The 12,680-nt window shown below is 44.7% G+C and overlaps 1 protein-coding gene across 8 annotated transcripts in view; it reads left to right on the top strand.

Annotated features, from left to right (window-relative positions):
* cep135 (centrosomal protein 135) overlaps positions 1–12,680 on the top strand; it is a 190,808-nt gene that overhangs the window by 45,111 nt on the left and 133,017 nt on the right. For 6 of the 8 annotated variants that reach the window (XM_038791149.1, XM_038791151.1, XM_038791152.1 and 3 more), the window contains exons 5-6: positions 4,429–4,570; positions 11,407–11,491. In XM_038791149.1, the coding sequence (XP_038647077.1) occupies positions 4,429–4,570; positions 11,407–11,491 (227 nt within the window). Of the gene's footprint in view, positions 1–4,163; positions 4,339–4,428; positions 4,571–11,406; positions 11,492–12,680 lie in introns of those variants that run through there. The other 2 variants (XM_038791155.1, XM_038791156.1) reach the window with 2 other exon arrangements.

Genomic DNA, 12,680 nt, shown 5'->3' with positions numbered 1-12,680 from the left:
CAAGGGGATAGGCGATGTTAGATTTAGTTATGAGTAATGAGCTAAATTTAATTAGCAGCCTAACTGTGTACGAACATTTATCAAATTGTGATCACAACATGAGTCAATTCAGTGTTGCGTTTGAAAGTGAAAAGCATGATTCAGATACAGAATTTTAGACTTGGGAAAGACTAACTTTAACAGAATGAGACCGAAACTGTCCTTGGCAAACTGAGAAGATCTGTTAATGGGTCAAATGACGGATGATCAGTGGAGAATATTTAAAGAAATATTTAACCAGATACAGAGCGAGTATATATCACTGAAAGGAAAAGGCTCCACTTCACAAAAAACAGCCATGGACAGCTAAAGAGGTCAGGGACAGCATAAAACTAAAAGAAAGTGTTTACAGAAATGCAAAACATAGATATAAAGACCAGCGCAGAAAAATACTTTCACTGCACCTCGGTACACATGACAATGAACAAATCCAATCCAGTCCAGAAAGTCATGTATCCGTGACACAAAGCAGCTTATAAGAAAGAGCTACTAAAAGGGATTATGAAAGGAAAGTTGCAAGGGACATCAAAATCAATAAGAAGTTTTGTAGTTACATGAAGGAAAAAGTGAATGGTCAAGAGCAATGTAGGCAAACTAAAAGGTGAAAACAGAGCTATAGTCAGTGATAATGGGGAAATGGCAGACATGTAGAACAATTACTTTGCCTCAGTATTTACATTTGAAAAGGAGAATAATTTGCCGGAAGTCCCAAAAATATTAACAGTCAATAGAGGACAGGGGCTTAATACAATTAATGTAAGTACAGCATCAGGAACTAGGAAATTAATGGAACTTAAAAGTGACAGATCCCCAGGACTTGGCAGTTTCCACCCAAGGGTGTTAAAGGAGGTAGGCCGAGCACATTGTACATGCCCTAACTATAACCTTCCAGAGTTTCCTAGATTTAGGTATCGTCCCTCTGGATTGGAAAATTGCACATGTCACTCCACGTTTTAAGAGGCTGGAAGGGAGAAGCCAGGGAATTACAGAACAGTTAGCCTAACATCTGTGGGAGGGAAATGCGGGAGTCTATAATCAAGGATGAAGTAACTGAACACCTCAAAATCGTGGTGTTTTAGGGAGAGCCAGCATGGGTTTGTGAAGGGAAGGTCATGCCTGACTAATCTTATTGAATGTTTTGAAGAAGTGACTACGGTAATGGACAGGGGAATGTCTTTAGATATTATTTATATGGTCTTCCAGAAGGCGTTTGATAAAGCCCCACAAAAGAGACTGTTAACTAAGGTGGAAGCCCACGGTGTTGAGGGCAAATTATTGACATGGTTAGGAAATTGGTTGAGTGGCAGGTGACAGTGTGTGAGGATAATGGGTAATTACTCTAATTGGCAGGAGGTGACTCGTGGTGTACCACAGGACCTCAATTATTCACAGTATTTATTATAGAAAGTATAGAAGTATAATCAAACTCAAAAACAGCTTCTTCCCTGCTGTTACCAGACTCCTAAACAACCTCTTCTGGACTGGCCTCATTAACACTACACCCCCGTATGCTTCATCCAGTGCCGGTGCTTGCGTAGTTACATTGTGTACCTTGTGTTGCCCTATTATGTATTTTCTTTTATGTATTTCCTTTGCATTTCCTTTTCTTTTCATGTACTTAATGATCTATTGAGCTGCTCGCAGAAATATACTTTTCACTGTGCCTCGGTACAGGTGACAGTAAACAAATTCAATCTAGAAAGTGATATATCAAATTTGATGATGATACAAAGTTAGGTGGCATTGTAGACAGCCTAGATGATAGGATAAAATTGCTATTGACAGACTAGGTGAATGGGCAATTTTGTGGCAGATGGAATTCAATGTAAGCAAGTGTGAAGTTACCATTTTGGACCAAAAAGGATAGAGCATTGTACTTTCTAAATAGAAAGAATTTGGGGACAGTAGATGTCCAAAGAGACTTGGAGGTTCAGGTGCATAGATCCTTAAAATGCCACAAACAAGTGTGGTAATAATAAAAAAGGCAAATGGAATGCTAACCTTTATATCTAGAGGATTGGAATATAAAGACACAGGGGTTATGCTGCAGCTATACAAAACCCTGGCTAGACCTGGAGTACTGTGAGCAGTTCTGGGCACCATACCTTGGGAAGGACATTTTGGCCTTGGGAGTGCAACTTAGGTTTACTAAAATTATACCTGAACTACAGGGGTTAATTTATGAGGAATGATTACACAAATCAGGCCCTTTTTCACTCAAATTTAGAAGGTTAAGGGGTGATCTGATCTGAAGCATTTAAGATTATTATCAGGGAAAGACAGGGTAGATAAAGATAAACTATTTCCACTGGTTGGAGATTCTAAAACAAGGGGCCTTAGTCTAAAAATTAGGGCTAGACTGTGCAGGACAGATGTTAGGAAGCACTTCTTCACTCAAAGGGTGGTAGAGGTTTGGAACTTTCCCCCATAAACAGCAGTTCAAGCTAGAACAGTTGTTAAATTTAAATATGCAATAGATAGATTTTTGTTGAGCAAAAATATTAAAGGCTATCTTAAGGGATATATTAAGCCAAAGGCAGGTATATGGAGTTAGGCCACAGATCAAACACAATCTCATTAAACGGCTAACAGACTCGAGGGGCTGAATGGCCTACTCCTGTTCCAATGGTGGCTTGGTTGGCCATTTATGAGTCTGGATTTGTGGGTCTGGAGTTGGGTGTAGGTCAGACCAGGTAAAGATGACATTTCCTTCTCTAAAGGGCATTAGTGCTTACAGCAATCAACAATGGTTTTAAAGTCATCATTGGACTTTTGTAATTGCAGATTTTTATTGAATTCAAATTTCACAACCTGCTGAGATGAGATTCAACCCGAATCCCTCGAACCTCTTGATTACTAGTCCAGTGGCATTACCACATCCTGCTACCCTTCCCAGTTGGCTGCGGAACCTGGAGGTGGGATGCTATTGCTGTGGTTCAGTTAAAGAGCCTTTTCAAAGCTGCTCCTTCAGCATCCGAGTTTCTGATGCAGTGAGTTCCACTGTTTGACCAATGACAAAGTTGGACAAATCTCACCTCTGGTTCCCAAAGCTTCCACCACTGGAGGTTTTCCCACTTCCCACCCATTTAGGGCAGCACGGTAGCATGGTGGTTAGCATAAATGCTTCACAGCTCCAGGGTCCCAGGTTCGATTCCCGGCTGGGTCACTGTCTGTGTGGAGTCTGCACGTCCTCCCCGTGTGTGCGTGGGTTTCCTCCGGGTGCTCCGGTTTCCTCCCACAGTCCAAAGATGTGCGGGTTAGGTGGATTGGCCATGCTAAATTGCCCGTAGTGTCCTAAAATGTAAGGTTAGGGGGGGGGAGGGGGGGGGGGGGGGGGGGGGGGGGGGGGGGGGGGGGGGTTGTTGGGTTACGGGTATAGGGTGGATACGTGGGTTTGAGTAGGGTGATCATGGCTCGGCACAACATTGAGGGCCGAAGGGCCTGTTCTGTGCTGTACTGTTCTATGTTCTATCTGGGTCTGTTAGTGTGTTTTTTTGTGAGGATTTGTCAAAAACTCCATTATCGTTTTATCATATAAATGCAAGGAATGGGAAATGGTGAACCTGCTTTACTGTATTTTTTTCTCCAGAGCAGTTCTTATGTCCCTATATGTGCAAATTATCGGCACGGTGATTACAAGAACTCATGTTTCTGCTTTATGTGCAGTAAATGATTATCGGAGTAATTAAACTTTTCTCAGTCAGTTGGCCATTTATTTTCTCACTCCTCATAAAAACGGTGATTCAGTCTTTTAGTATTTCACCCAATTGGTTGATGAGCTGCTTCACCACAGGGGCATTACACCCAAACCTGATATCTGTCTCGCAAATCCTCACCTACACAGCTTCTTGTACACAATTTCCAAGTGGTAGATTACTGGATTAGTCTTAGAGTATGAGCCATGGACAGCTTCCTCTGTGGCATTGCAAATCTAAGGCCAATTGTAGCATAAATATATGGATCAGAAAGACTTAACGAAATATGGCCTTGCAGTAATGCCCTCACAATAACACTAAAGTCATGTTAATGCTCAGCAAATAATATTACATCACAGAAAGTTAGGTCACATAATGACATCATAGAACAAAAAGACCTGTGTAACCCAGTTACCAAGAATTTTCAATACTCCTGCATGGCGGATGTTTACTGAGATTGGGGTCGAAATGTTGTCAAACTACAGAGATGTGAAGTGTTGGAGTAGTTTAAATAAACCACAAGGTTATTTCAAAGCAACAGCATAAATTAAAGGAACTGAATCTGGCAAATTAGTCTTAGTGCAGTGTTAAACATGGAATGTAGGTACAGTACAAAATGAAGAGAACTGGACATGGCAACAAATCTTAAATTTGAGATTTATTTTTAAAATAAATTATCTTTTTTCTTTTGCAGGTGGTAGAAAGCGCACCATCCCATTTCGTCGACAGCGAATGCAAATTGATCAACCAATTCCTCCATCTGGAATTGCATCAGCACCACAAATTCACACTGAAGATCCTTATTTCATGGACCTCTTGAGTGTGGCTGATAACAGGTATTTATAATTCAACAGATCAATTTAATTCATATAAAACTGATTAATGACAAATAGAAGAATTTATTATTAAGGTAGTGAATTAGGACATTAGATTCCAGTTTGAGCGGCAGCACGGTGGTGCAGTGGTTAGCACAGCTGTCTCACGGCGTCAAGGTCCCACGTTCGATCCAGGCTCTGGGTCACTGCCCGTGTGGAGTTTGCACATTATCCCCGTGTTTGCGTGGGTTTCGCCCCCATAACCCAAAGATACGCAGGGTGGGTGGATTGGCCAGGCTAAATTATCCCTTAATTGGAAAAAATGAATTGGGCACTCTAAATTTATTTTAAAGAAAGATCCCAGGGTTGAAATGGAGCCTATGATTGTCCAAGGTTATTGCTTTGGATAAAAGCTACAATGAGGTTAAAGTGGATCGTGTCCCACAGCCGATTGCAAAATATGGCTTTCATAAGCTCAGTTCAACAGACCAAGGGCGAAAATCTCCGGTGACCGTCGCGATGCCCGGGACACGGGGCCAAAAACGGCGCTGATGACTCTTGGCATCGGGCCCCGCGAAACATCGCGTATTCTCCGGGCCCGAATGGGCCAGCAGCGGTGTTACGCCATTCACGTCGGCGTCATCCGCTGACGTTGGGCGACGTAATTAACGCCTCCCGGCGTGACTACACAAAAGCTCCCACCCCCCCCCCCCCCCCCAAACCCACCGGCACTCGCACTCTGTGATCTCTCTCTCCCTCTCCCCCTCCAACCCACCGGCACCCGCACTCAGTGATCTCTCTCTCTCTCCCTCCCCCCCCTCCCCCCCCCCCCCCCCCCCCCCCCCCCCCCCAACACAACCCATCAGCACCCGCACTCTGTGATCTCTCTCCCCCCAACCCACCGGCACTCGCACTCTGTGATCTCTCTCTCTCTCTCTCTCTCTCTCTCTCTCTCTCTCTCTCTCTCCCTCCCCCTCCCCCCCAACCCACTCGCACTCGCACTCTGTGATCTCTCCCCCCCCCCCCCCCCCAAACCCAACCCAACTCACCGGCACCCTCACTCTGTGATCTCTCCCTCACCCACCGGCACCCGCACTGTGATCTCTCTCTCTCTCTCTCTCTCTCTCCCCCCCCCCCCCCCCCCCCCCCCCCCCCCACCCCCACCCCACCGGCACTCGCACTCTGTGATCTCTCTCTCCCTCTCCCACCAACCCACCGGCACCCGCACTCTGTGATTTCTCTCCCCCCCCCCCCCCGGGCCTGTCACCCACCTCCACGATGAACGGCGTCAACCATCAGCACTGGTTGACGCCGTTAAATACCTGTTGTGATTAACGCCGACATGACCACGGGACCTCGGCTCATCCGGGCTGGCGAATAACGGCAGCACAGAAACCCGTAGCCTCCTGCCGGCCCCCTCCATTTTCCGAGGCGTGCGGCGGGATTGGCGGCACGCCGACTTTTTGCGGGTGGGAGAATTCTGGACATGGCGGGGGCGGGATTTTCGGCGGCCCCGGGCAATTCTCTGACCCTGCTGGGGGTCGAAGAATTTCGCCCCAGTTCAGCAAAGAGAAATCTCCAGAAATTACTTGTTGAGAAATGATCTACAGGACAGTGGAGCATGTAGAACCTACATAGATGTGGATGGAGAATATGCATTGCAAGTTTGTGAAAACAATAAAAATTAATGGATACTTTCAGAAAAACAAGTAATTAATAAATAACATTATTCAAATTTTGGGGGTATCTGTTTATAGATTACCTCGGGTTCAACATCAAGTTCAGCATTCTGTAGGCCTCCAAATAGTGAGAGAAAGATTGATGAGCAAATCTGCAGGAAAATTACAGAGATGTGCAAGAACTAGTGAGTGGTGATATTGGGACACTTTAATTATCGCATATTGATTGGGATCATGTTAGAGTAAATGGGAAGAAGAGGGTTCTGAAATGTGCTCAGGATAATTTCCTTTATCAATATCTTCTCAGTCCAACTAGCAAGGAAGCATTGCTCAATCGGAACTGGCGAATCAAGTGTCATAAGGTTTAGCCTAATAATGGAGAAGAGCAGGGAATAATCTAAAATATAATTTCTAAATGGGAAGAGGGTTAACGTCAATGAGAGAAGGGATCTAGCTAGGGTAAAATGAAGCCAAAAACTGACTGGAGAAACAGTCAAAGAACAGTGGGTGATCTTAAAGTAGGAGATGTTTCAGGTACAGGCCAGGTACATTCAACAAGGAGGAATGGTGGGAAAATCAAAGCCAGAGCTTTTGGGTAACAATGGAGTGAAATATTATGAACAGAAAAAGAGGTTGGATAGTGTGTGTCAGGTGAATTATTTAAGCAAGAGCCAGGTCAATAACAATGAGTTGAACAGGGAGCTACAGAGGAATGTGCAGCTGGTAAAGGAAGCAAATGTGAATAGAATGGCAGTTAACATAGAAGAGAACCCAAATATCTTCTACCTGTAAATGGTAAGTGGGTAATAAGAGGTTGAATGGATCTTATTAAACCGCTATAAATAAGTGAAACAAAATACCCGAAGGCCTTATTCATCGTGGCTGGGGACTTCAGCCAGGCCAACCTTTGTACTGTTAAAATTCCACCAACGCATCTCCTGTCCCACCAGGCACCCCAACATCCTTGGTCCCTGTTACACAAAGGGCACCTACTGATCTATCCCCTGATCCCATTTCGGAAAATCGGACAAGACAGTGCTCATTCTCCCGCCATATAAGCAGAAACTTAAGCGGGTGAATCCAGTTAAGAAGGTCGTGCACTGCTGGTCCAAGGCCACAGAAGAGCTACAGCGACTGCTTGAAGTCAGTGGACTGGTCCATATTCAAGAACTCAGTGTGTCAAAAATTGCGTGCCACAGAAGGTAGTACATTCCCCGAACTTAAACCATGGTTTAACCAGGAGATTCATCCCCTACTGAGGTGTTCAAGGCAGACGACCCTGACGAATCAAGAAATCTAGGTATGACCTCCGCAAAGCCATCAGGTACGGCAAGAGACATTACCAGACTAAGCTAGAGTCACAGACTAATGACATGGATTCTCGTTGGTTATGGCAAGGCTTAAAGAATATAACGGGCTACAAAGCAAAGCTGAATAGAATCTCCAGCACAGAATACCCTTCTCCAATGAACTCAATGCTTTCTATACTCGTTTCGAGCAGGGAGCCAACAAAACATTGTCAATTGCCCCAACCACCTCGGATACACCTACATCTACCGTCACAGCCTCAGAAGTCGGATCCGCCTTTTAGAAAGTGAACCCACAGAAAGCCACAGGCCCTGACGGAACCCATGGTCGTCCACTCAGATCCTGTGCGGACCAACTGGCAGGTGTTTTCGCAGACATCTTCAACCTCTCCCTACTCCGTTCCAAGGTTCCCACCTGCTTTAAGAAGACAATTATCATATCGGTGCCAAAGAAGAACCAGGCAACATGCCTCAACTACTACCGTCCGGTGGCCGTGACATCTTATCATTTGAAATGCTTTGAGAGGTTGGTCATAGAATCATAGAATTTACAGTGCAGAAGGAGGCCATTCGGCCCATCAAGTCTGTGCCTACTCAAGCCCACGTCTCTACCCTATCCGTGTAACCCGGTAACCCCCATGAGACGCATCAACTCCAAACTTCCAGAATGCCTTGATCCACTGCAATTCGCACACCGCCACAACCGGTCCACAACAGACCCTATCTCCCTGGCCCTACACTCATCCCTAGAGCATCTCGAAAACAAGGACTCCTATGTCAGATTCCTATAAATCCCAGGCAAGCTCATATCCAAACTCCAAAACCTAGGTCTTGGCTTCTCCCTCTGCAGCTGGATATTCCACCCTATGACCACAATCAGTAAGGATAAACAAAACCACCTCCTCCATGATAATCCTCAATACTGGGGCCCTGCAACGCTGCTTAGTCCCCTGCTATATTCCTTATACTCAGGCGACTGTGGCAAAATTCGGCTCCAAATCCATCTACAAGTTTGCTGCTAACACCACTGCAGTGGGTTGGATCTCAAACGACGATGAGTCAGAGTAGAGAACCCAGTTTGATAGTGCAATGACAACAATCTCTCCCTCAGTGTCAGCAAAACTAAGGGGCTGGTTATCGATTTCAGGAAGGGAAGTGTCGCACAACCCGTCTGCATCAATAGTGTCGAGGTGGAGATGGTTGACAGCTTCAAATTCCTAGGTATACACATCACCAGCAATCTGTCCTGGTCCATCCACATAGACACTACGACCAAGAAAGCACAATGCCTATACTTACTCAGGAAACTAAGGAAATTTAGCATTTCCACATTGACTCTTACCAATTTTTGCTGATGTACCATAGAAAGCATCCTATCTGGCTGCATCACATCTTGGTATGGCAACTGCTTGGCACAAATCCGTAAGAAGCTACAGTGAGTTGTGAACACAGGTCAGTCCATCATGCGAAACTGCCTGTCATCCATTGACTCTGTCTGCACCTCCCGCTGCCTTGGGAAAGCGGGCAGCATAATCAAAGGTCCTTCCAACCCGGGTTAGTCTCTCTTCCAACCTCTTCCATCAGGCAGGAGATACAAAAGTCTGAGAACACACACTATCAGATTCAAAAACAGCATCCCCACTGTTACCAGACTCCTGTATGCCCCTCTTATAGACTGAACTGATATCTCTACTCATCTCTAATGTTGTAGCACTTTCATCTGGTGTCAATGTCTGTATTTACCCTGTGTATTTATCGTTTGTCCTATGTTTTTTCATGTATGGAACCATCTGCCTGGACTATACACAGAACAATACTTTTCCCTGTACCTCGGTATACGTGACAATAAATTTAAATCTAAATTAAATCAAAATTAGGGGCAAAAAGGGTGATACGAGTACCTTGCATCAGTGTTTACGAAGAAAAAGGATGCAAACAAAATATCAGTAGGCATGGTAAAGGCAATGGATGGGGTGAAAATTGACAGGATGTGCTGAAAAGGTTGACTCTGCTTCCAAGTGGTCCAGGTGGCTTTGCGAGGCAAGTTCCCAAAAGAAGTGACTTTGGAGATGGTGGAAGGGCTTTCCAATTTTCCTGAGATAGGGGAAAGTGCCAGAGGATTAGCGAGTGACAAGTGTGACACCCTTATTCAAGAAAACGTGTAAAGACAGACCTCGTCAACCAGTTTAATATCAGTGGTGGAAATTGTTTTAGAAACAATAATCTTTTTTAAAAAATCAACAAGTACTTGGAGTGGCTTGAGTTAATGAAGGAGAACCCATACAGGGAGACTGACTAGATTGTTCTACAGAGAACTGGCATAGATTCAATGGGCCTAATGGCCTCCCTCTGCCATAATGTTTGTATGGGCTTGATCAAGCCCCACGACTCCATTGCATTATCAGGTCATGACCCTAAGTTGATGTTGCATCACCTCTGATCTGTAATGCTTCTTTTTCTAACCATTATCATAGAATTTACAGTGCAGAAGGAGGCCATTCGGCCCATCGAGCCTGCATCGGCTCTTGGAAAGAGCACCCCACCCAAGGTCAACACCTCCACCCTATCCCCATAACCCAGTAACCCCACCCAACACTAAGGGAAATTTTGGACACTAAGGGCAATTTATCATGGCCAATCCACCTAACCTGCACATCTTTGGACTGTGGGAGGAAACCGGAGCACCCGGAGGAAACCCACACACACACGGGGAGGATGTGCAGACTCCGCACAGACAGTGACCCAAGCCGGAATCGAACCTGGGACCCTGGAGCTGTGAAGCAATTGTGCTATGCACAATGCTACCGTGCTGCCCCTTATGTTGTTAAACAAAAGCATGAATCAGGCTCCATTGAGCAGCTGCTGGAATGTATCAAATCTCCCCATGAATTCTTCGTTCCCAACCAATAGAGAACTGGACAAAGAATCCTACCAAAAAAAAATGCAGATTTCAACCCAACAGATAGATACAAACATACAAATTAAGAGTAGGAGAAGGCCACTCAGCTCTTTGAACCTGCTCTGCCTTTCAATAAGATCATGGCTGATCTGATGGTAACTTTAACCCCACATTCCTGCCTACCCTCAAAAAAAAATCAGCCCCTTGTTAATCAAGAATCTACCTGGCTCTGACTTTAAAATATTCTGCTTCCACTGCCCTTTAACGAAGAGTTCCAGAGACTCGCAACCCTCTGACACAAATAATTTCTCCTCATCTCTGCCTTAAATGAGCGACACCTTATTTTTAAAAAGTGACCCCTAGTTCTGGATTGTCCAACAAGGGGAAACATCCTCTCGACATCCACCAGTCCATACCCCTCAGGACCTTAAATGTTTTGATCAAGTCACCTCTTGCTCTTCTAAACTAGTAGATACAAACCAAGCATCTCTAACCTTTCTTCATAAGTCAGTCTGCTCATTCCTGGCATTAATCTAGTTGTCTTCTTCAGTGATCACTTGCTAACTAGTATGAATGTCCACCTAAGAAACTTTGTGCCACTGGTCTTAGGTTCTGTGGGTTCTTGCGTGGCCGGTGAGCCCGATCCCAAAGCTGCATCGCCCGACTGCACACTTGACGGGTGTTTCCAGGAGGTAGGATTGGTCCTTGGACTCTGGAACCACTGGTATTCCTTTCTCAGTCTCCTTTGTTTGACCTCCTCTTGCCTTCGGTTGTTCTCAAAGAATTGAGAGAAAATTTGGAAATTTCAACGAAATGACCCAGTGCTAAGTTTAAGATTGTGCCATCTTGATCTGTAATTTGATTTTTTTTTACTGAATTTGTTCTCCCTCTAGTATATTCTTGTTCATCTCAAAAGTGACAGCAATCTTTATTTGAACTTTACTTGTGGCTTTTGTGATTTTTTTTTTCCAGAATACTGGATCTTCAAGCTACTGTTGATGAGCTGAAGATTGAACTGGAAAAATCAGATCGTGGGATGAGAAAATTCCAGAGGCAGGTGAGATAGTTGTATTTGAACACAAACTCTTGATGTGTTACTTTTTTTAAGAAAGCAAATGGAAATCGTTTTTTAAAATTATAATTATATATCTTGATTTTTTTTTTTTGTAAATCAGACTGACTGCCAGAAATTTTCTCCTTCTACATTCTAAAATAATCCATTCAATATATCAGCCGCTGTCACGGATGCCTAGTCAGCCCTCAACAATGGCTGAGATACTGAACCAGACGCGTAACGGTTTAACATTTTAATAATTCAGCAGGGGGATGGGAACCTAAATTGTAGTCCCAGTGTACAGGATGTTGAGAGTAGTGAGGTCAGGGATAGGGTTAAAAGTTCGAAAGAGGGCACCGGCAAGCAAGACGCTGGTTTGAAGTGTGTCTACTTCAACGCCAGAAGCATCCGGAATAAGGTGGGTGAGCTTGCAGCATGGGTTGGTACCTGGGATCTCGATGTTGTGGCGATTTCGGAGACATGGGTAGAGCAGGGACAGGAATGGTTGTTGCAGGTTCCAGGATTTAGATGTTTCTGTAAGAACAGAGAAGATGGTAAAAGAGGGGGGGGTGTGGCATTGTTAATCAAGGAAAGTATTACGGCGGTAGAAAGGACGTTTGAGGACTCATCTACTGAGGTAGTATGGGCCGAGGTTAGGAACAGGAGAGGAGAGGTCACCCTGTTGGGAGTTGTCTATAGACCTCCGAATAGTTCCAGAGATGTAGAGGAAAGGATTGCAAAGATGATTCTCGACAGGAGCGAGAGTAACAGGGTAGTTGTTATGGGGGACTTTAACTTTCAAAATATTGACTGGAAATACTATAGTTCAAGTACTATAAATGGGTCAGTTTTTGTGCAGTGTGTGCAGGAGGGTTTTCTGACACAGTATGTAGACAGGCCAACAAGGGGCGAGGCCACATTGGATTTGGTACTGGGTAATGAACCCGGCCAGGTGTTACATTTAGATGTAGGTGAGCACTTTGGTGATAGTGATCACAACTCGGTTATGTTTACTTTAGCAATGGGCAGGGATAGGTATATACCGCAAGGCAAGAATTATAGCTGGGGGAAAGGCAATTATGATGCTATTCGGCAAGATTTAGGATGTATAGGATGGGGCAGGAAACTGCAGGGGATGGGTACAATCGAAATGTGGAGCTTTTTCAAGGAACAGCTACTCCGTGTCCTTGAT

This window comes from Scyliorhinus canicula, chromosome 3 (genome assembly GCF_902713615.1).
Source record: "Scyliorhinus canicula chromosome 3, sScyCan1.1, whole genome shotgun sequence".
In the NCBI taxonomy this organism is placed as follows: Eukaryota; Metazoa; Chordata; class Chondrichthyes; order Carcharhiniformes; family Scyliorhinidae; genus Scyliorhinus; species Scyliorhinus canicula.
This window is presented reverse-complemented; position numbering and strand designations above follow the sequence as displayed.